This window comes from Dreissena polymorpha, chromosome 15 (assembly GCF_020536995.1).
Source record: "Dreissena polymorpha isolate Duluth1 chromosome 15, UMN_Dpol_1.0, whole genome shotgun sequence".
In the NCBI taxonomy this organism is placed as follows: domain Eukaryota; kingdom Metazoa; phylum Mollusca; class Bivalvia; order Myida; family Dreissenidae; genus Dreissena; species Dreissena polymorpha.
The window spans coordinates 19,388,678-19,412,840 of record NC_068369.1 but is presented as its reverse complement, the minus strand read 5'-3'; the positions used below and the strand labels follow the sequence as shown (position 1 = coordinate 19,412,840).

The 24,163-nt window shown below is 32.4% G+C and overlaps 1 protein-coding gene across 1 annotated transcript; it reads right to left on the bottom strand.

Moving 5' to 3' along the window:
* Positions 1-2,256: 2,256 nt before the first annotated feature.
* On the bottom strand, positions 2,257-23,567 carry LOC127860875 (homeobox protein Hox-A7-like). Its single transcript, XM_052399177.1, has 2 exons — positions 22,975-23,567; positions 2,257-6,225 (listed from the first exon to the last, which is right to left on the bottom strand). The coding sequence occupies exons 1-2, from the start codon at positions 23,498-23,500 to the stop codon at positions 5,912-5,914; spliced, it is 840 nt and encodes a 279-aa protein (XP_052255137.1). The 5' UTR covers positions 23,501-23,567; the 3' UTR covers positions 2,257-5,911.
* Between the last annotated feature and the right edge of the window lie 596 nt (positions 23,568-24,163).

The window sequence follows — 24,163 nt, the reverse complement described above, 5'->3', positions numbered from 1 at the left end:
CACCATATCGACTACGCTACGGCGACAAGTCGATTTTCCATTTTTAAATGCATCAAACAAACGAATGCCCCAACAGGTCTTGAAAGTAAACAATATTAATATTTTTATATGTAAATTTGTAACGTGATTAAAGTTGCACCGTTAAAATATTTAAATATATTTTGCAAGTTTATTGATTTAATGGAAAGTGTTATAAACTTAAGTCCAACCCAAAGCTTTTAGGATGCCTAGGAAAAATATTTAAAGCGGTTATATACGATCTTGTCAAATATTTATTAATTAATATAAAATGTGTAAAAAACTTATTATACATTATATTTCAATATAAACTTAAATAAAAGGTAAGAAGAACATGTGTCGAAAAATGCTAAATAAGCCAGATATTTAATTCTAAAATCGAAAAAGGCTGTACAGCCGAATTCGCCAGCATTTATATCATGCATGTACGATGTGAATCTTAATTTAGTTTAACGGTTCATTTGAAATTCCTGCAGCGATATCGATTCATACGACACACGAACACTTACTAAAAAGACGAATGCATCGGTTATTGTAGGAAAATATGTACGGATTATCTTCGTCACAATCGGCTCGGGGCGCTAATTTGTATTTGCTGCATTTTATGAAATTCGTCTGAAATGTATCATTTTTCTTGCATATTGTGTGTTATTATAACATATTTGTATCAATATATTACAATTCAACACATATAAAAATCGTATAATCTCGCTTTATAGTTGGGTGGTTTAATATTATTTTTAATGAACTGTGTATTTTACAAGTTATGCACGGTATGTATATAAACACAATACTGTTTTTGATATCGGTCAAAGTAGTTATCCTACCAACTATTTACACATATTTCTACTGTTGACGTGCCTCATTAATAACTACGTAAAAATTAGTTTTAATGCCACTCTCTCATGCCAGCGTGCAATAACAATACGTTCTTATTGAAACTGCACAAGTTTGTTTCAAGCAGCTTCGTTGCCGATAACTATGTTTATTTTTAAATCGATTATGTTTACATGTACAAAAAATATGCTGCAATTCTCTGCAATAATCACAAAATGAATATCGTTTATTTTTTTCTTATAAAGAATAGCTAATGTCTTCGTAAAACATAACTGTTTTCAATCGAAACTCTTGGAGAATTGATATATATCTATAAACAAAGATTTCTTATTGGAGAATTAAAATATCTATACACTGAGTCTGCAAGTTTCAGATTAGATGTAGGAATTAGAATTATGATTAGAATTATGCATACGCAATGCCTGAATACAATATGTGTGTATTGTAGAACTCAGTATGTCATAAAACGTCGGTATCTGGTAGTTTATTCACGTTTTACATGGGTGGTTTTTTGATATTATTTCATTGTGCAACAGCGGGAAATTTGTATAATGAAATTGTACTTATATATTAAAATACTTTTTGTTAGCAATCTCGTCTATTTTGACCAATACAAACATACAGTGGTATAAAAATTTAACTTTATGTCCACTTTGTTGAAAACACGGCAATATCATAACGTCATTTTATTTTATGCTTTCCGGTGGTTTATAGAAAAATATCAGTGAATTAAAACTGATAATTTCACTGTTTCACTGTTTACTGTGAAATGACGTCATTTTTTTTACGAAATGACGTCATAATCCCAGCGAAATTCTTAAGTTAAACTCTTTAACAATGTATATAAACTGTGACAAAAGCATAAAATAAAACGAAATTTTGTTGGATTCGGTAGATTATCGATTTTAATTCACTCGGGATCATAGAAAATATATTTATTTATTTCCTCTAATCACTCGTGAATTAAAATCGATAATCCACCGAAACTTTCAAACATCCTCTCTGTATTTTTTTTCATTAAGTAATCATTGTTTTTTATTATATTGTTCTTCGATCTTTCTGTTCAATTCTCGATAACCCGCAACAATCAACAAGACTCGAAGTGTAGGTTTAATGAATCTCGCTAAAAAAGACTAGTCTGTGTTCAAGATTTTCATTCCCGATGAAATATATTTGAATTCTTAGAATTCTATCTTGCAATAACATTTTTTAGTCAAAAATGTAAATACACGACTTCCTAAAGGCAATTTATTAAGTATTATGTACCAACATTTTGTGACATCTGCATAGATACCTTGAAATATATTGCAGCCAAATGTGTACGCGATTGCGTCACAGACACAGAAGTTGGTCCATTGTAGAATTTAAAGTATGTTGAAATCGACAAAAAAACACTTTTAATTAATAATAACACTTTATTTCTACGAAATCAATAACATTTTATTTATGAATTCTCGTTTCATTCAATAGCACAAAACAAATGCTGATACTATTGCAATAATATTAGAATATTATTACAAAATTATCAACATATTCCGAACAGAAATAACAAACACATGTTTAACATTTAAAACTCATACAATAACATTTGACAAAGTTACAACAATACAATATATACTTTCACATTACTTGGCATACAGTTTGACTTGAAACATGCTTTGAACTCATAAGAACGTACCCAAATGCATGCCCCAAAACGGCAAGGGTGCAAATAGGTGAATACAATCTGTATGTAAAGGGACATATGTTAATGGGTCTTAGAATAGTTTTTTTGTCCAGAAAAGAATATGTTAAACCTACTATTTGACGTCATAACGTTATGTATTTAGTGTCAGTACAAGTAAACAACGATAAACATATATAAAAATTGAAACAACTTTCAAATATTTCCAGGCAGTTATTAATAGTGAAGTTTATTAAAGCGCTGACTACAATCTTTGCTTTGAACGACATATGAGGATAATTATGTTTTTAATACTTTTCCAACATTTTTTCTTTTTGTTTCATTCATTTATGTAATCGATATATCTATGAACAGCGAAATTCGATATTTTTTACTAATTTCATTTTTATAACGATAGAAACAGTATTGTTTTGTAATTGAGTCCCTTTAAATACTTCAATAACAAATGCTTTTACTCTCATATAACATTTATGCTTTAGTATATTTATATCTAACGACCGACACTGAAATTGCATTTGCTGTCATGTAATTTGCTTCATTTATACAGGCACATTTTATTTTCTGAGTGTGTCGGGGGTGTATATAACATTTAAAAGCAATCAAAACGTTGTTTTTGTCATGACAATAAAATTGCACACATATAAGTGACTCAACTTTAACATATCTTGAAACTTTTGTTTATTAAAAATTTCAAGATCTTAAAATGAAGAACAAAAAAACAATCATATTTTAATATTTAACTACCAACTTTGTGCGTTAAAACATTTAAAACGACAACAGTTATTGCGAAATAAAATATACAATAAAACATGTGTGTGTATTTTATATTAATAAGCTATGGACCGCTGGTCAAGATTAAAATCGGAAATGAAAACAAGAAAGTTACATAAATGTAAGTATGGTTTCCTTAAAAGAGAAACTAAGGATAAAAAGTTATCATTTTAATGATTATGAGTTATTACAAACATATGTGTATCCAAACATCGTCAGTGCTCCAGCTAGGCCTAGATTAAAGGGCGTCCCGCCCTGCCCTCCCGAATCTCCGCCCTGCCCTTCCTAGGACCCCCCTGCCCTTAAAAAAAAATTATTTTTTTTTACATAATGATGATTGATAAATCTCTTATTGCAATACATTGTAATTAATGTATTCCTCATTGTAGACATTATATTTAAATGGTTTAATAATAATGGGAATAATATATTCTAACAATTATTAATAACATATAAATTAACATGCAAGAAGAAGCATTCCAGAAACGCCTGCGCGCTCGAAAGTGCCCTTTTGACAAAATACTGTGTGTCCAAAGTGCGCTTTTGACAAAAAATCCCCCCTGCCCTTTTCAAATCCTAGCTGGAGCACTGGAATCGTTATATGTTCCCTGCATTGCTAACTCAGCTCAATTAAATTCCACTGTTTTATAACATGTTTTACTAGCAAGAACGTTAATACCCGTTTCATAAAGCACCTTTACGTGACATCTAATGTAAGTCATATTGTAAATTACAATGTTGCTGAAGATAATACAAAGATTAGCATGCAACAATTTTAGCACACATTCAATCAATTACATTATGTGTATTTAAAATACAAATATTTAATTGCAGCTAAGACATGAGGTGTCCAAAATCAAACAATTTGAGTTAAGAAGTAATTAAAGATACAAAAATTTCAGTTTTTATTTGAACATTATTTTAAAAGGAAATTATTCGGGATTGTTTTCAATTTAATAAGATCTAATTATAAAATGTTTGCAAGTGGCAGATCAAAACACAGTGTATAACAATGAATAACTTACCTAGCTAGATATATAATCTCTAATATATAACAATAGTATGAACACAGAAGTAGATACAAACATCTCGATGTCATTTATCGGGAGACTTTCCGCATTGTGTCACCATGACGACATCACAAAATAATGCACCAAGCCTAGTAAAAGTATTATGCTATAATTGCGATTTTGAATTTTAAGATTGTTTATCAATTTAATTTTGATAAACAAATACGATATTCTTTTTATTAAAAATTAATTCTATTGAACTTATGATACCTACGAACCAATTGAAAACTATCCAGAATAGAATTGTTATCTTAAATCTTTTAATTGTGGGGTTTCTGTAAGAAACACATGTTTAAAAAGTTGTTTAAAGGAGCAGAAATGTATGTACTCTCAAAAGTATAGTAACTTAATCGGCAGGGGTTTCCTTAGTTCATATCAATTAAAATGAAATTAACCCTACTATTGTAGAACACTGTATTTTTAGATTGGCAAAAATATTTCTGAAGAATAAAATGTATACGTTGTTTTTCTATATATAATTACAATAGCAAATGGGCTTACTAGTAAGTCACATTTGAACAATATTATGATCATCTTTGATGGGTTTCAAAGCTGTAAGGGGTAAGTAAACAAAATATGGAGCATTTCATGCACTGTGCACTAAAACACGTGGGATACAATTGTCAGAACTACAATATATTACGCGAAACAATAAAAACTCATAAGCCTTCTTCAAATGCTACACAACCATGGCTAAGATTTACCCTTATATCGGAGGTTAGAGTTATAGACAAACACATGTGCAAGTGTTACTACGATGAAATTACATAAAAATGTATTTTGTATATGACTTAAGCGACACGCCATGGTGTATAATACAACATAACGTAAGTTGCGATGTAAATTCATAGCTTGCTGAGTACAGAACAAATCGTGCTATGATGTATATGCCATTCATAATACTAACATTCAAGAAAGTTTCAATATATAGTGTACCCAATTATTGCGCGTATATATTGTTATATTGGTAATTCAAATTTTCAATAAAACATATATACAGATTTCTCGTAAAAATGTTTTTGAAATTGACATGGTATTAAGAGAATCGTAATTTCAAGATTTTTCTAGTTAGATTATTATGATATTGTTCACTTGGAGTTAAGTCAATATACCAACTTTCCATTTTGAAATAGGTTAACCATCATCTGATCATATGTTATCATGTAATACCAACGGTAGCAATCATAAAACTTGCACATGTTGTACTATAAATTCTCGTGCGAGCGGGTGTTTCGTATTCTACAACATTCTCGTTACACATTGCCTCGGTGACAATAACCCAAATCGTTGCCTGAAACACATCTGACCTGTCGTAATTATATCTCTCCTTAGTTACAATGTTTTTCCTACGTGTGTCCGTTTCTTAAAACTATCCGTTAGGAATTGAGGACAGGGCTCATGGGGACATCATTCTTCTTGAATTGATTCCAAAATGCAGAGGCACCATCGAACCCGGACGCCCGGTTTACCCTTTTAGTGAGATTGTTATATATATTCCATATATTACAATTCTAATTGCATCCTCGCACCTCTATGACGAGTCGTCACTCTCATCACTTTTTTCATCGTCTAGTTTGTCATCAATAGCTTTTGAGTCTGCTGAAGGTTTAGACTTTCCTGTTGTCTCATTCAAGTCTTTAATGGCCTGTCTTTCCTTTTTCATTTTCATTCTTCTATTTTGAAACCAGATTTTGATTTGCCGCTCGGTGAGACACAACGAGTGAGCAACTTCTATTCTTCGTTTACGTGTGAGGTAGTGGTTAAATTGAAATTCTTTCTCTAGTTCTAGAGTTTGATATCGGCTGTACGTTTGTCGACCTCGTCTCCTCTGAGCTGAGTTGGGACCTGAAAATAGTAATGCCATGATTCACATGTTGGATATTTATAACGATTAATATAACACCTTAGAGATATTGGTCCTTCTATATCTATATGACCGGTTTCAGTCTATAAAATGCGATAGAGGAACCTAATAGTATATGGACCGGTCACTATTTTTGTATATGGACCGTTCGGGGTTACACACCACTAAATTTGCACTGTTTACTGTAAAATGACGTCATTTTAACGAAATGACGTCATTATTCCTGCGAAATTCTTCAGTTTATCTCTTTTAGATCTAAACCATAAACAATCGTACAACACTGTACAATGGTAAAGGGGAAGCTCTTTGGTGTAATATAAGAAATAGTAAACTCCACTTCGGTCCCAATCGCATTATAGTGACCAGCCAGGCAGCCACAAACTGTATATGGACCTCAGCCTACGGCTTCGGTCCATATACGGTTTGTTGCTGCCTGGCTGGTCACTATAATGCCATAGGGACCTCAGTGGAGTTTACTATTTCTTAAATATATCAGGGATTTCAATTGAAGCAGAATCATGGTTTTTGATGCAAGCATTTTGCAATTTTGTCACTTTTGACTCTTCCAAATTATCTTCGTTGCATCATTTTGATGCAGATGTTACCATGAAACTAACATAATTATTATATGTTAATGTACGTTTTATCATAGAAAAAGTTGTTTTTTAGTTAAGCAAAATATACTTAAAGTTATACAAAGCAATATTTGTAGAGCAATCAAATAACATCCACAAACAAAATATTAAGATTTGAGCATTTTGACCCCTGAAAAGTGCATTTTACCCTTGAACATTTCAAGCACAGGTTCATTTGACTCTTGGGTTTCAAAAACTATTGAAATCCATGAATATATAATGATTTTAATGTATACAGAGCTTTCTATTGTGTACACGGTTTATGATAGTTCATTTAAACAAAGGAGATGAAAGATAATACTAGTTACAAGTCATATCATACTGATATAACACAAGCAAGCAAATACAAGTAAATTTCTGTTGTAAAAGATGAAATTGACCAGTTTAAGCCAGAACCCTTATTTAAATATATGGATCCATCCGTATAGTGACCAAATGCCTATACCCTAACCCATATATGCCTAGCGTCTAGAAAAAAAGGTCTTGGCAAACAGCGAAGACCCAGATGAGACGCCGCTGTTTGCGTAAAGAAATATCTGTTATAAATATTCTAAATATAGAAATAAATATACTAGACATCCCTAATTTTTTAAATGAATTAATCCAATTTTGAAGGATGGGAGAGTCCACAATGCATAAATGGGTTAATGCAATACGAAAGACACAAGGCACGAACAAACCACAATCATGATTAAAACGCAAGTCTCAGTATGACATCGGTTCATATATTGCACGCAAGTTTTCTTGCTATCATCATGCTAAAATGAGAAAATCGATAACAGTGTGTTTTTGTTATTTTTTCTTCAGCAAAAATGCAGACACTTGGTAGGTTTGGAAGGGAAATATTAACCAGACATGCAAAGATATTAAGAGGTACCGTAAATATGTCGATAGCGCCTTCTGCTAAAAGAGCATTAGCTGACTGTTAAGTATAATAACTCTAAAATTATATAATTAGGTTTTCTTCAAACACACACACTAAAACGTTATTATGTTCATTGACTAAACTGAAACCATATACTTTATATTTATTTTCGAGCCGCGTTTCTGGGCTTCGTAATTATTAAAGGAAACTTTTGATTTTCAGGCTGTGATCGAAGATGATTATTTTATCATAGTTGTATATACTGTTTTATCAGGCCATCGACGTATCGAAGTAATTTTTAGCATTATATTCAATTGTTTGTCTCCAATTACGAAACACCGCCTTATCAGATAAACACAATATTGGGCAGCTTTGATTACTGTGCCGGTACTCATAGCTTATTGACAGAGGATCAGCTAACAAAGAATTATCTTAACAACACACGCGAACTTGAGCCGAAGATCAATGACAAAGTAAACAATATAAATGTTAAGTTAAAAGGTAGCATACTTAAACAAAATGGTTATGACTTCCACCAACTTTGAAAGATTAAAACCCTAGATTCGCAACGTGTTACGATGATTTATGCTTTTTTCTGACTTGGTTTAGCGGATGTCAAACCGTTTATTTTTCACATATGGTCAATTGAATAAATAAAATTTGACAGAGCGTTTTAGTTAAATTTAATGTCTCACAGTTAAATTTGTGTTGGTTTAGGAGTGTATATATTGATGTGCATAATCTTTGTACGTTATTGCATAATAATTATCAACGGGTTAATGTTGCATTGAAATACAAAGAACGAGTTGTAACACCAAAAACATATTTCTGGGTATGGCTAAGTCATACCCATTCCAGTTTAAGACCTAACACGAGGAGGGTTACATAGGTTCGTGTTGGATGTAACCTGATATATCCTCTACACGGACGGTCTCCACAGACCCAGGTAATTGTCCATATGTTCGTGGTCTATCACTACTGGTATTAGCTTAGACCCTATTCATTGGTTCAGCGACTTTGAAAGTCAATCTCGTGAACTTCAAGCTGACTCAGAGGATTTGGTCACGACAGGCACGCAAACGCATATGGTACAAAAGACAACGGGAGGTCCTCTATTGATTTATGTTACGATACGCGTAGTGTGTTTGTCAGTTATCGTCATTCTGACATTGGTATTCCGTTAGGATTTTCGGCCTTACATTGACCGTTCGAACGCACCCACGCTAGTAAACAAATGTTATACAACTGCAAGCATTTATACAAAGTTTGATAGGCATCCCGACATCAATAAACATATTTATTGATATGATCTTGAACTTTTCCTGTTTACAGTGGTACCCACATAAAAGTATGAAAATTAAAATACTGTTTATAATAAGATTTCTTCCGTGTAACATTTTTTCAAAGCTTACAAATAGAAACATATGATACTGAAAAAAGAATTCATAAACAACAATATGTATCATATAAACATGAATAATTATTTGTTTCTACACAGATTTCGTGAAACGGGTATGCGAATGATAGTATATGTTACCGTTCACAGGAATTAAAATATAACAATTCAGACAGATTCACATTCGATTGATATTTCACAATGTACACAAATAGTTTTGATCGACAATCAAATAAAACAATTAGTTGAAAGCTCCGCTGATCGTGAACTAAGTGAAAACATACACGTTTTCTAATACGCAATTCACTAAAAACTATCCGATGTTTCAAAACAATAACTGGAAAACATTTGTCATATTCGCTTCATTTCTTGCTGTCATACGAAACACTTGTCAATAATAAAAGCTCCATCCAGTCACATTACATGCTAACATTTATGCAGGAATTCCCTCGCCACTTCCGTTTATGTCATCAATCTAATACACAGAAGTCCTTTGAAGGTACGCTCCACTATTTGATAGTTTTCAACTTGCTGGAAACCGTATCGATCTCTTGCCACGTAATCTATTTTATTAACTATGAGAAACGTCAGCCTATGATGAATAATTTACGATGAACGTTGAGTTACAAAGGTTTCCTCTTACCAGCCACTGTTAATTCATAATAAAATCAAATCGGTCGTAAACTTGTTTACCGAGCCCCACAGTCAAGCGTATGCAAGTAAACAATGCAAACAAAGATATCTTCGGTGTCATTTCTTTCAATAATCTATAGGCAAATTAAATCTAGAATCAGCATCGAGTGAATGCGAGTCATCTAAACAAATCATGGATGCCTTCATAATTAAATGTCAAGTATGTTTTATCTAACGTATTTTCAGTAACCTTTTTTTCTTTAAAATGTTTATTCCTTATGTGCACTTCTATACAGAAATAGAAAAAACGAGTATAAATTAACCTCGCCCCCCCCCCCGATTTTGTTTTTTCATTGACAGTTCGAATGCGATGAATTAATCATTTTTTGTATCAAAAATATTCTATACGTTGTCAGCTGTTTACGTTCCCTTTCAAGTTATTTGGCTAAATAAAAGGTTCTTCTAGCGCCAAAAGCGGTTCCACACTTTATTGTTTTGCATTGGCCGTTCCAAAGTGGTGATGATTAAAAAATTATTATTGTATGTTTTATGTCGTAGTGTATGTACTCTCTTGTTTTGTTAAGGTTAGTAATAAGCCTTATCAAGGATTTCAGTAGATTTTGAAAATCAGGAGTCAAAATGACCCAAGGTCTCAAAATAATGAGGGATCGAAATAAAAATGATAATGGAAAAATACGTAGGTTTTGTAATAGCTTATTTATCATAGCTTTATTATTTCCATAAATGATCATGTCTGGTCCTTTTTCAAGTTTGATTGTAGAAAACAAATGTGTCAAAATGATACAAGGCTAATTGTTTTTGCAGTACTGGTCATGTACGTAATTCCGGCCTGTACGTAAAAAATCGGCCATCTGTGTAAAATCATTTTCATGATCTTCACGCACTTATTTTGTTTTTATTTAGAAAAAACAACATGAAAACCATCCCTACTCTCAATATGTTGCAAATGTAAGAACCATATCATTGTAAACTTTTGTGTTAAAATGTCACAAATATAGCAGGAAATATTTGGCTCGTGGGGAAAGTGATGTCATCATTAGTTGCAACAATTATATTCATATAAGAAACAAATATATTTGACAAAATTATTTAAATATTATCTAATAAACTTTAATTAAAGTTTTACCAATTAATTGTACAAAAAATTATATTCAAAACATTCAAATCAGAACCTAAATATAAATTTTTGATATATGAATTACCTCCCTTGATAAGAATATTACTAGATTACATGTTTAAATATTATATATAAGCGTTTACTAATAATCAACACTGAAGCAAACTTTTTAAACAAAATGTGTTTAGTTTTTTAGCTGTGTTTGAAAAAATTGATTAAACCCATTAAAAACAAGTATTTTTTTAAGAATTAGCAGCTTCCCATTGTTTATATTTATTAAAATAGGTAGGGGGAGTAACTGGTATAAAAATTTCATATTTATTTTAAATTTCAAGTAAAAAATTTTAATAGTATAAACATTGATTAATACTCTGAAATTGAGGACATTTGTCTAAAGATATTGCTTTGTAATTTTATATGCAGATCAAACTGAAAAGTGGCCGATTTTTTAGGTACATTTAACCTACGAAAATGGATAGTTTACATGTCATCATCTTCTGTTCATTAAGTAACATTCACCGATCGAATTCTATTCAAATTTTCATGCCAGGTGAGTTTTGAACCCAGGATTATATATGTGAAGTTTAGTTTCAACCAGTTGCCTTACACTAAAGATTTTTCTTAAATAGTCCCAAAAGTGGCCGGAATTACGTACATCACCAGTAGTCAAAAATAATAAAATTGGAACTTGCTTGCATCAAAATGCAGGATTCTACTTAAATTGAAATCACTGCTCATATAAACGTCCAGCGGACAAGAATGTCGCTCCCCATAATGTTTCTGGAGTTTAATTTTTCTTAAAAAATGAAGACATAAGAGAGACAGCTCATAACTTAACTTCACTCCAACTTCCGTTTGTATTTTGATTTCACTTATTATTTAAATGCATTGGTATGTGTGCTATTGGGTTACTGGTTGAGCATTTCAAGGAGTTTAAATCTGACTTTAATGAACACATCCATGTTGAGACGACTGGTCATGCATATGAAGAGTTAAATTGATTAAAAATGACAGAGCAGCAACACCCATGCACTGCTTGATATAAATGAAGTACATAATATCAGCATGTTAAAATGTTATATTTGCATTAATGAAATATAAAGCCTTCACTTATGTAGTTCGTTTGTTTATTTCCTCATCATATTGTTTTTCAAAAAGTTGTACAGCAAAGTATTAAACTAACTGTAACAAAACGGATTTGTATAAGATAAAATTGTTCCATTCATAAAAACTTAACCATTTCCTTAAAAAATGCGATTTTATAGAAAGCCAATTGTTTGTTTTTCTAATTTTGTCAGTCTATATGTTTTGTATAGCCGGTTGCATGTTCTATTGCTGGCGGCATGGAACAGATGAGTGTAAATGTCTACGCATGCTTTGCCACTACCGTTTGCAATTTGGGTGATCCAACACGGCTTTCTTTATGTCCTCATCAGAGACATATGCTTACCGACTGTACCATTATGATCAAGAATAATTTACGCATTAACTTAACGATTATGGCCACCGTTCTCAGTTGAAATTTGCCGCAGTGATGTCGCCTCTATTAAAGTTGCCGCAGTTACAAACATTACTGGGTAATAGATGAGAAAACTGAAGTGTGCGTAATGGTTCAGTGTCTGTCTTAGCACACCTGTGCTCGTCAAGCTATTATAAAACATAAGGCTCGCATTACGCTGGGAAACTATGATGATGTATCATATGAAAATTGGGGTGCAAACCGTGTGATTACAGTGTGTAAGAGTAGACAGTCCACGTTACACAAATAACCATATGGTTTGCGTTTCATTATTAAGTTCGCCGACTTGCGTTTCAAAAGAGATTGTGTTAGCTACGGAATAGGCTTGTACACCATTGTCTAATGTATCAAATTATTATTCTGTCAGTCATATTCGACACTTTCTGGAAATTATCAAAGAACACAAACAGATCATTATTTCTCCTCGAGGCATCTTTCAAAGTAATAGGATAACTAGGTTATTAATATCAAGTTTACGTTATAATATTCATATGTATATATCTATGTAGTCATGTGCAAATAAGGTCACGTCTAGAAAATGAAAACTTAATTCTTGTTTTAATTAACCCTTATTTTAATACGGTTCTGTTAAAGGACTGAAGTGAATCGATGATTTAATAACTGACTTTACAAGTTTGTTAAGTAATATTTAAATTGCACTAGTATTGACAGTGATTTAATTACATACACAAAAGCAGTTACGTTATCAGTGGCGAAATTTACAGAAAAAGACGTTAATAGTATATAAGAAATATCCATAGCTTCTTATTCTGTAAATGTGCATTTTCATGTCGTTTACATATTCAGGATCAACGAAACAAACTATAAAACACATTTTGGATGTTTTTCTGTTTTCATGCAACTTAGAACTATTACACCCAATCATTTTAACTTTAGTTTTATATAATAGAGCAAGTGCCCGTTTATTTAAAAGACCATAATGGACACCGCTAGTGTATTTGTTGTTGACAAATCGTTCGAAGAGATAAAGTGTTTCGTATATTTATTGCTAATCACCATCGACACGTTTTCGGAAAAATTGCTGAATATAATCGTACACATACATAATCGTCATGATCATAATAACGATTATGTCTTGTTCACTAAACGAACTGCATGCGTTACTTGTCAGGAACATAAGGTACGGATTGAGTTCATCACTAAGCAAACATGCCATGCGAAAGCTCTGTTTTAATTGCGCACCTCTCTAAAAGCTATGTCCTAAAAGTGGCTTAGCCTGGAAATGGGGACTCGTCACGAACAAATTACACTGTCGCATCCCCCCGTCATCGCATGTAAACCTCGTTGCCTTTTGAACAGTCGTGTCGTTTTAGGCCTAATGTGCGTGCGCTAGAAGTGGACTTGACAACTTGGTTGCCATAAATCCTTCGGGAGATGTGTTCAAGACTTCCCACTCTTGGTTTATATCAGATAAGGCTTGTTTTTGTTCACATTGGAAATGTCCATATACTTAAGACCTGTATATGGGTTTTTTCTGAACTCGTATAAAGGGGCCTTTTCACGTTTCGGTAAATTGACAAAAAAAAATGTTTCAGATTCGCAAATTATCGTTGTAGTTATGATATTTGTGAGGAAACAGTAATTTACCATGCTGTTAAATAGCCATTATATACAAATGTTGACGATTTCAAACCCTAAAAATTATAAAGCGTTGCAAAGCGAAACGATTGAATAATTTGGAGAGTTCTGTTGTTGTCGTTATATTTTGTGAAACTACGACAATTGCTTACATAATGTATTAAAAAAACACCCTTCATTGTATGAACACAGAAGGCCGAGTGGTCTAAGTGGTAGACTTTTACTCTAGGACTCCAGAGGTCAGTGGTTTCAGTTGAGGGATACTTTTTTTCTTTTTTTTAATTGTATTCTTGATTTTTACTGGACTTTTACTTTTTAGATCCAATGTTTACATGTATCAATAAAAAGCATTTGATGACAAACTTCAATACATGCCAAAGTCTGTGAAAAGGCCCCTTTAAGAGTTGTATATGGTTTGCTTCTGAACTGATTTAACATTGACCTTACGATGTTATTAAGTTTAAGTCAGAGAATAAAATTTGTTTTAGAACTAGGTTACTTCAAACACTTCGTGTTGTCATGTAAATGAATGAAGTGATATCCAAACTCTCTGTGTTAAATGAAAACTGTTTTAGGGTTAATTGGAAATTCGGGTCTGAAATCCTCGGTTTTTAGTTGGTCGCGTTAGCGGCCGACTAAATTTACAGAGCATATTTTGCAAATCAGTATGTGCTTAGAAGCCTTAAGTACGGAAAGAACCGCAACTCAATCTGCTAGGAATGATTACCGCTGCCTGTCTGCAGCAGACGACAAATGATTCTGCTCTAGCAGTGAGTGTATATACCAGCTTGGCAAGTCTAGTGTTTATCATTGAAATCTGTACATATTTGCTGCTTTCAGGGAAAACTGGACTAAATGCACGTCAAATAAGATTAGCCTCTGCACACTGATTAGCCTGTGCAATGCACACAAGCTAATTTAGGACGACAACAGCGAACAATTTCAGTGCCTTCAGCGCTTTGATTATTGCTTGTTCTTTATACATGTATTGTATTGACAATACTTGTTTATTTTGTCATATAATTTTGTCACATGTTAATTTAGCTATGCACAAGCAACCAGAGTTAATGAAGATTTAAAAAACATGTACGAAATTCCACAACGAAATAACTTAATAAATTGCAGAGATATCACAGATAAATAAACGCGCGCTTTTAAGTACATAAGGTTCAACCATAAAAACCGAGTAAATACAGACCTTGCTTGTTTAGTATGTATGCAGGGGAGGTAAGAAACTTAGGTGACCTTTGGGATTTTTTAATTACCAAATTTGAATGCTTATATAATGCCTTATTTAAATGATTCAGACAAAGCTATATATGCACAAAATTGGCCTTGCGATGCATATCCCGCCATGTTGGAAAGCATTGCGATGCATATCCCGCCATATTGGAAAGCCTTGCGATGCATATCCCGCCATGTTGGAAAGCCTTGCGATGCATATCCCGCCATGTTGGAAAGCCTTGCGATGCATATCCCGCCATGTTGGAAAGCCTTGCGATGCATATCCCGCCATGTTGGAAAGCCTTGCGATGCATATCCCGCCATGTTGGAAAGCTTACTGGGCGCAATCGTCTGTTTTTGCTATTAAGTCAAGTTAGGCTTGTTAAAATACATAATTAATGGTGCACATGGTAATGAGATTAAAAGCACCACAGGTGTACATATGGTGTCTGGCATTATTTGAATATGGCGCGTGGTTTAAACGTATGTTTGTAGGCAAAGCAACTCGTGTTATATTAATCTCCATATAAGTATTACATGTATTTGCAAAAAAATAGTATTCTTATTTTGTACAAATAATGAAATGATATGCATTATTTTCTTTCGTTTACTTTTTCCATGCTTGATATACAAAACACGTATTTTACTTTCAATGTGTGCAGAAATAGGTCTATGAAAAATACATTGCAAACACCAAATATCGCAAATTTGTTTTGCAAAAAACTAATCGATAATCCATGGCATTTTTAATATATTTAATATTTCGTAAAATAAAATTTATTAAATTACAGCACTTGTTTTTGCATGTGTTCTTATGCACTTCTCACATATGAAATGGAACACACTTATAACACAATATTTACAGTAATTATATCATTCATAGGCTTGGACGTGATAAGTTACGGTGTTATTCATTTTACCCTTGCTTTAACTGTCGACATTCATGACAATATTATATTCATGATATACCAATCTGGTCCATGTTTCATTTTTTTTATTGCTGTTGGTAATTGTTTACTTTTGTTTTGGTTGTAAATAACATATTCATAGTAATGCGATTTCAATGTGCCTTTCTTTTACTTCTAAATAGATTTGTTTTACCACCATGCGTTCGTTTTATAAACCTTCCCTGACAGGACAAATAGCTTCGCACGAAATTGTAGTTTGCCTTTTATGTCAGTTCGGTTTGATCACACGCATAATTATGTTCTGACCTTTTGAATGCTTCCTACTCTAAGATTAGACCCCAAGATTGCTATCTCGTGTGCGTTCTTTGTAGGTTTATGCCCGTTGAACAATTTTAAATATGCTTCGACTCCAGGTTGCAAGGTGATCGCCTATTAAAAACAACTTTGTTTTCACTTTTCTGATCCGATAACGCGCCCATGAAAAATCTGCTGATTTCTGTTGTCTACCAAATGATTTATACGGTTTAAGACTATGATATTCAAATGTATTTCCAATTACTTATGGATTTTATTCAATAGTTATTTGATCTTTGGTCTCAATTAATAGATTATAACAATACGGTCAAATTGTTCGGCGAACGGGTGAAATTTAAATTCATAGGTCATTTTTACTTTAATGAAATAAAAAGTGATTTAACTACCTCTGTGTATATTAGAATAATTTATCATATGCGTTAGGGAAATACGTTATCTTTAAGCTATTTAAAAGAACACCCATCATAGGCGAAATGTACACTTTGTTGCAAATACAAATTAGTTTTAAGTTACAATTTTGAAAGGTGTCACACTTGCATCATTAATACAGACGACACGCGCAAAACACAAAACACACCATGAAAATATTATGTTAAATTTATAATATATGTTCCTGTTAAATGACATGTGTACATTATGAAAACGATTGCATTCACACAATTGTGAGCTTAATGTGAGACATACAATAAAGATGCACACGGTTTTTAAAAGGTTTCACACACGCAACATCTTGTCTCAGCACTGTCAAAATCGAACATAAAACATTTTTATGGCCCTTTTCACTGCCCTGGGCTTCTGTGGGACAAACGCTGGTTATTCAATACGTAGTAACCGATTCGAAATAGCCTTCAATTGTTGACAATTACACGTGTTAGACTTTGGAAAATGTCAGCCCCTTTTCAAATTGTTACAACCATCATTTAAACTTTTCTGTTTTTATGAGTTTCCCACGTCTTCTACACAAACAGCGCAGGATATATACCATGCATTTTAATATACCACAAAATGTTATAAAATATTTATCAAAATAATACCGTTAACCCATTTATGCCTAGTGGACTCTCCCATCCTTCTAAATTGGATCGATTTATTTCCAAAATTAGTGATGTCTTTTATATTTAGAATATTTCTAAAAGAAATTCCTTTAAGCAAACAGCGCAGACCCTGATGAGACGCCGCATCATGCGGGGTCTCATCTGGGTCTACGCTGTTTGCCAAGGCCTTTTTTCTAGACGTAATGCATAAATGGGTTAATGCCTCCACATGTTTAACAAGAAATAGGTATGAAGAACAACAATACCCCTGTGCCCTGATTTCTAAACGAGACAATATAAGAGCAATCAAAAAATTATGTCATCAAATAATTTCGCTTTGTTATCTTATGTTGTTCGCAAAAAACGTTCTATTGCTAGTTGTGGAGATGTTGCACCACCAAAGATAATGATTGCGGGATTTAATTCTTTTTTTAGTTATTGTGATGATTATATTGATGATGCTGATGCTGCTGATGAGGATGCTGCTGCTGATGATGATGAGGCTACTGCTGATGATGATGACGACGACGACGACGACAACGATGACGATGATGATGATAATGATGCTGCTGCTGCTGCTGCTGATGATGATGATGATGATGATGATGATGATGATGATGATGATGATGATGATGATGATGATGATGATGATGATGATGATGATGATGGTGAGGATGAGGATGAGGATGAGGATGATGATAAAGATGATGACGAAGATGATGATGATGATGATGATGATGATGATGATGATGATGATGATGATGATGATGATGATGATGATGATGATGATGATGATGATGATGATGATGATGATGATGATGATGATGATGATGATGATGATGATAAAGAACATATAACAATGTTCTTTTTATAATGATTGATTTCTTAATTGTATTAGTGAATTTTGTGTTTGTTTTACTACTAAATCTTATTCTTTAATGGCAGAAATAAACCTCAAACATCTAATTTCGTTCAACGCAGCGAAAATTCTAAATACTCAAAAATGTTTGTAATGTATTTGCATACACTTAACAATAAATAATGCATAAATTATGCCAAGAATATTCAAGGTTATTTAATTATATACTTAAAATTACGTGTAGAAAAAAATGTTCTAGCTGATTCTGTAACATGACGGTCCTGTTTTGCGTAAGATTATTGTTATTCTTATTTATATATATAAAAAGCAAATCAGGAAAATCAAAAGTTGTTATGTATTAGACTTTTTATGTTGTCGAACATTTATCATAGTAAACACGATTAATCAATGGCGAGCGAGACATTTTATTGAGAGAACTTTATACAAAACGCATAAAAGTGGCTTATTACGATTTCGCGTTATTTTTTCATTCGGATCCCGACCCTAATCCTGGTGTTCGTTTGATTTTCGTTTGAACCGCCGAATTGTATTGTCGGAATCATGTTTGCATAGTCTTATCAGAACGGTAAGTTCGAACGACCAGATAATTTCTATACAATTTACACCGAACCGTTTATTAATATTGGAAGATAAGATTCGCGAACAGAATTTTACTTCTTTTTGCCTCGGCAACATTTTAGATTACATAAATATTACATGAATTATCTGAATAAAAATAATAATTTGTAAATAAATATACTAGAATTTCGGGGGATAGAATTTTATATAACACAAAAACACGTAAAATAATCGATCAATTAGGTTATATATAGTGTACCCCCTCAAATACTATACAGGTTAAATGCTCAGGTGCGATTTCAAATTATTATTGTATGCTATTCCTACTAATCTATCGTATTGTAAGACATGACCATAATACATTAAAAAGGCAATAAAATAATATATTGTATAAGATTAATAATCGCAAGGTAAAATATATTTATTTTATTATTTCAAGCGTTTATTATGATTGCTTATTGTTTCCGTTGTTCTGTTATTTACGAAAAATTGATAAGTAAGTTCTTTTAATGTTTACCGGTGTAGTAAATGTAGTGATGTGATGTTTGATAATTAATGCTGATAAATTGTTTAAGTAACTATTTGACAATAACATTTGTTAAAAAAATAAATCCTTAATTCTAGAATCTATTGAAATCACAAATGATTTGTAAATATAAAATATTAAAGAAACGGATTATTTTTAATCATATTTTATAAATATATACATACGAAGTCGTAAAAATGTTTACGTTAATTATGCAACAGCCTATCTGCATTTTTTTATTATAAATCCAGCCAGAATTAAGAACGTAGTTTTTCACACACTCACATTATTGGAAGCGAAACAACTCTTTTATGAATATTTTTATTTTTTCAACGATCAGCAATCGCAAAAAAAATCATTGCACGGAAACTTATTTAAAACATCATTTTAAACGCCGTGTCAACACGTATGTTTCAGTCCAGTGATTTCGACTTGAAAACACGCATAGCATATCCAATACACTTAATTACCCACAGCGTAAAACTGCTTTGTTGAATTGTTTGAATTTTTTATCGAAATGACTGCGTCAACAGCTGAGGCTTTTAATATTTGTTTAAATCCGCATCACGACTTTCGCATTGAATAACTATTGTCAGTGCCTTTCAAAGAATATTTCTTCGAATTTTTGATTAACTAAAACATCATAATAAAGTTGCATCGGTGAACCGTGGACAGTTTCAATATTTTATGAGTTCAGATACAGGGCTTCGTGTACAATCACTGAAACGGAAAACATGGGTTTGGTATGCCACATTAAATCAATTAAATCCACATGGATGACAATGTACTTGGGAACATACGGTGACCTCCGGGGTCGAAATTCGCGGGTGTGGTGCATTTAGAGCGACTAAATTGGAATATTTATATGTTTTGAATTTGTTATAATAATGATATGTAAAACAAAGGTTATAACAAACATTATAAATATTAAAAACTATTTTGAATCAATTGATTAGTTTTTATTAGAAGTATGTTAATAATTTAACGTCAAAACCGACTAGAAAACAACAATTTGTACGATAATGTTATTTAATTTAATAATAACAATTAAAAATATATATAATTATACTAATACTTCTACTACTACTAATAATAATATTAATAATTATTATTAGTATTATTATTAAATTTAATTTATTATTATTATTATTATTAGTAGTAGTAGTATTAGCACTATTATTAGTATTATTTTTGGAACTGGGTCTTAACTGTATGATCACTTCCTATTCACATGACCTGTTGATGTATGTATAATTACAAGGTTAAGACTGACAATGTACTATGTACAAGTCGTAATAAACTTCTGTTCTGTTCTGTTCTTAAAAATATATATGTATAAAAAAATCCTAAAAAATAAAAAAAATACTTGAACATTCACATAAATACAGTTGCACCACATAAAAATTTAAGCCCCTGATCGTAAAATGCATAAAAAATAACTGACACATTTTAATGTTTTAAGAACGTCAAGATACGGCATCATTTCAACAATGATTTGATTAGCCCCATTGTAAGCTACAAGTGAGTGGACATTAAACTGTCTTTATTGCAAATACTTTGAAAGGTACCTCTTCAAAATTTGAAATTGACAGGTAATAAATTTCAAATTGACCCATGCATAAGTCATTGAAAGTTGATTGTTTTCTGCCCGCGTCTCCATATACAAAGAATGTTTCTAAAGATCTTATGTATCATTTTTTCAAAATCAAAAAGGGAAATATTATTAATTCTGAGAGTTTTTCTCCTTTTTTGCAAAAAATCGCGTATTTCGTAAAAGTGTATGCACGGCGGTCGTATTTATCTGCATTTTTATGTTTTAAATTTATTTATCATTATTGCTATTATTATTATTATTTGTATTATAATCATTATTATTATTATTATTATTATTATTATTATTATTATTATTAATTATTATTATTATTATTATTATTATTATTATTATTATTATAATTATTATTATTATTATTATTATAATTATAATTATTATTATTATTATTATTATTATTATTATTATTATTATTATTATTATTATTATTATTATTATTATTATGATTATTATTATTATTATATAAGCATTTAAGGACCATAAAAATTTCTATTTCAATACCTAAATCAACATAAAAAATATGTTTTTGTTTCATTCTTATTAATAATATTAAGCATTGTCCTATACTTCTGTATGTATTAACTTTCGTTGGAAATTAAGACCCGGATAAAATCCATACACATATATTCACCGAAAAATAAAAAAAGAATATTATAAAGCACGTCTCTTTTCCACTTGACTCGATCCTGAATGTTTTAACAAAGATGTTCAAATCGAAAATGTTGGCAGTTTCCACATTTAACAAGCGACATCATGTCGGACTTTACAACGGCATAAAGTCAGAGTTTATTTCACCAAACTTTAATGTTATTTTTATTGTTTATGGCTTATTTACGATCGCGCGCTAAATTAGCTATTATTCCTTCAAAATGGATGCACAAAATGCCCACAAAATTGACATAAAACTTTTGACTTAAATACGCGAATTAAGAGCCCACATTTGGGTCCGGTTACAAAACCCGTATTGTGCCCCAATTTCTAACGAAATAAACATACACGGGGCCTTTAATAATCTCCTGAAATTAGTAACAAGACATAGTGCTAAAATTGCCATAAAAGTCCATCAAACCCCAAATTTTTATTGTTTTCCGTTACTGTAAGATAGTTTGGATCTGGTGTGTTCATACCTTTGCATTCCCAAGAAATGGTTCTTATTTGAATGTACATGAAGATTTATAACTCAAACTGGTTTCATAAATATTTGTTTAACATGCATTTTTATGCATTTACATTGTTCTTAAATATAAATAGCTTTTCATGTCATATACGGTCGTACATTTATTTTTGTAGGTTAATACTGGTTTGAATAAGCATTACGGAGACGCAGTTGCACGTTGTTGTTTTTTGCACTTTCCTTGCATACAAAATAACTTCAACAGAGCGCAGCTTTGTTAACAAGATAAATTAGGAAGAAACGTGATATACAGAAACGTACCGCTCGCTTACAAAAGATATTACACGGAGTTGGTAATGTAGAATTTATGTTAATGACCGAACAATGCATCGGGAGCGTTGAACTATACGCGAAACGAATTACTATTAATTTTATTATTGCACACCTGTTCGCTTAAAACTAAGCCTTGCGCCAGCCTTAAGTATACAGAAAATGTCTAGAGCCTCAAGGATTTAATATACGCATAGTCATGTAAGCTATTTATGTCTTATAAGCAAACGCTATCAATCTCGCCAGACGAAACAAAATGGCCGCGTTGATAATTATAATGTACATTAATATGATGTGGTTAACACTTGGAGAACACATTTGAAAGATCTCGATCTAAATGGCCTTGCTTAATGTTTGTATTATCGCAGTGATTCTAGAACCCACGCAAAACATCATTTCGTTAATTTCTTATTCAAAATATCATTGATTTCTACCTAATGAACCTACCTACGATGCCCATCCATGGGTAATACGGGGTCGAGGATTCGCCCGGGCTCTGCGGCTCCTTTAAATCCTTGCCTAGAACAGAACAGTTGCCATTTTGTGCGTCTAAATTTGAAGAATATGGGCTACTGCTGTTGTGGGTAGAGTCCGGAGAGTTTGAGGTCCCGTTCCACGCTCCCTCCGCCGTGGAGCAGCTTGTGAAGTTCCGGTGTGCCGGGTGCGCGTGGTCATCTCCCGGCACCGGCGGGTAGCTCGGTACGCGACCCCCGAGGGCTCCGTGAAGCGACGAGTGGACGCCGTGTTCGCGGCCGTATATGGAACCCCCGGTCTCGTGGTTTTGGTGAGCAGGGTATGTGTTCGCTATGCGCTGGTGTTCGCTCGTATAAGAGCTGTTATGATATCCCATTTGTTCGGCGAAACGAGAGGCGAAGATTCCGTAATTTCCTGCACTATAGCCGACATTTCCACCAACATGCGGATTCTCACTAGAATACTGCGCGAACAACGAAGCTGGGTAATACGAGTTCATTTTTATGTTATAAATTTACTATATGTTCTAATATCTTACTACATGACCTATTCCGAATGTAGTAAAACTTGTGATTTGTGGTTCTCTAGCCCAGTGCCCGTTAATATAAATCATTTGCATACGAGTCAAAACCGTGACGCGACAGCCAATCAGCGCGCAGCTAGACGCGAAGTAGTCCGTCATTTAGCGAATCATAACGAATCGCACTGGGCGATATTCCACGTTGGGGGAATACAGCGTTCGGTAGGTAAAGAGAAAATATTTGCTGTTCAACAGAATCTATATTGGACGAGAATTATCACAATTGTGTTTAAGTACCTGTTTCCTTTATTAATCTTAGGCAAAGATTATATGCCAAAGTACACAGATAATTGTCTTAATTGGACAAATATCAGTTTTATTGAAAAAACATTTATGATGAAATAATCGTAATTCTTGTTTCAACAGCCACTTTTAACGAAGAAAATCGGCAAATGATAAAAAAATCTGTAATGGTTATTCTTATACATAAATAATGCGATAAAGCACATAAAACTATAGAGAAACAGGTGTGATAGTACATACTTGTAATAAACGTTAAAGTTTTCATTCATTCATATTTTTTGTTTACTCAATTTTTGTATGACTGGAAACAAATAAATTTTAAAAAGTTATATATTTATT

Coding starts and splice junctions, on each gene's coding strand:
- LOC127860875 (XM_052399177.1), bottom strand. CDS start 23,500: ATGAACTCGTATTACCCAGCTTCGTTGTTCGCGCAGTATTCTAGTGAG. Junction 6,226..22,974: donor CCCATGGATGGGCATCGTAG/GTAGGTTCATTA, acceptor TACTATTTTCAG/GTCCCAACTCAGCTCAGAGG.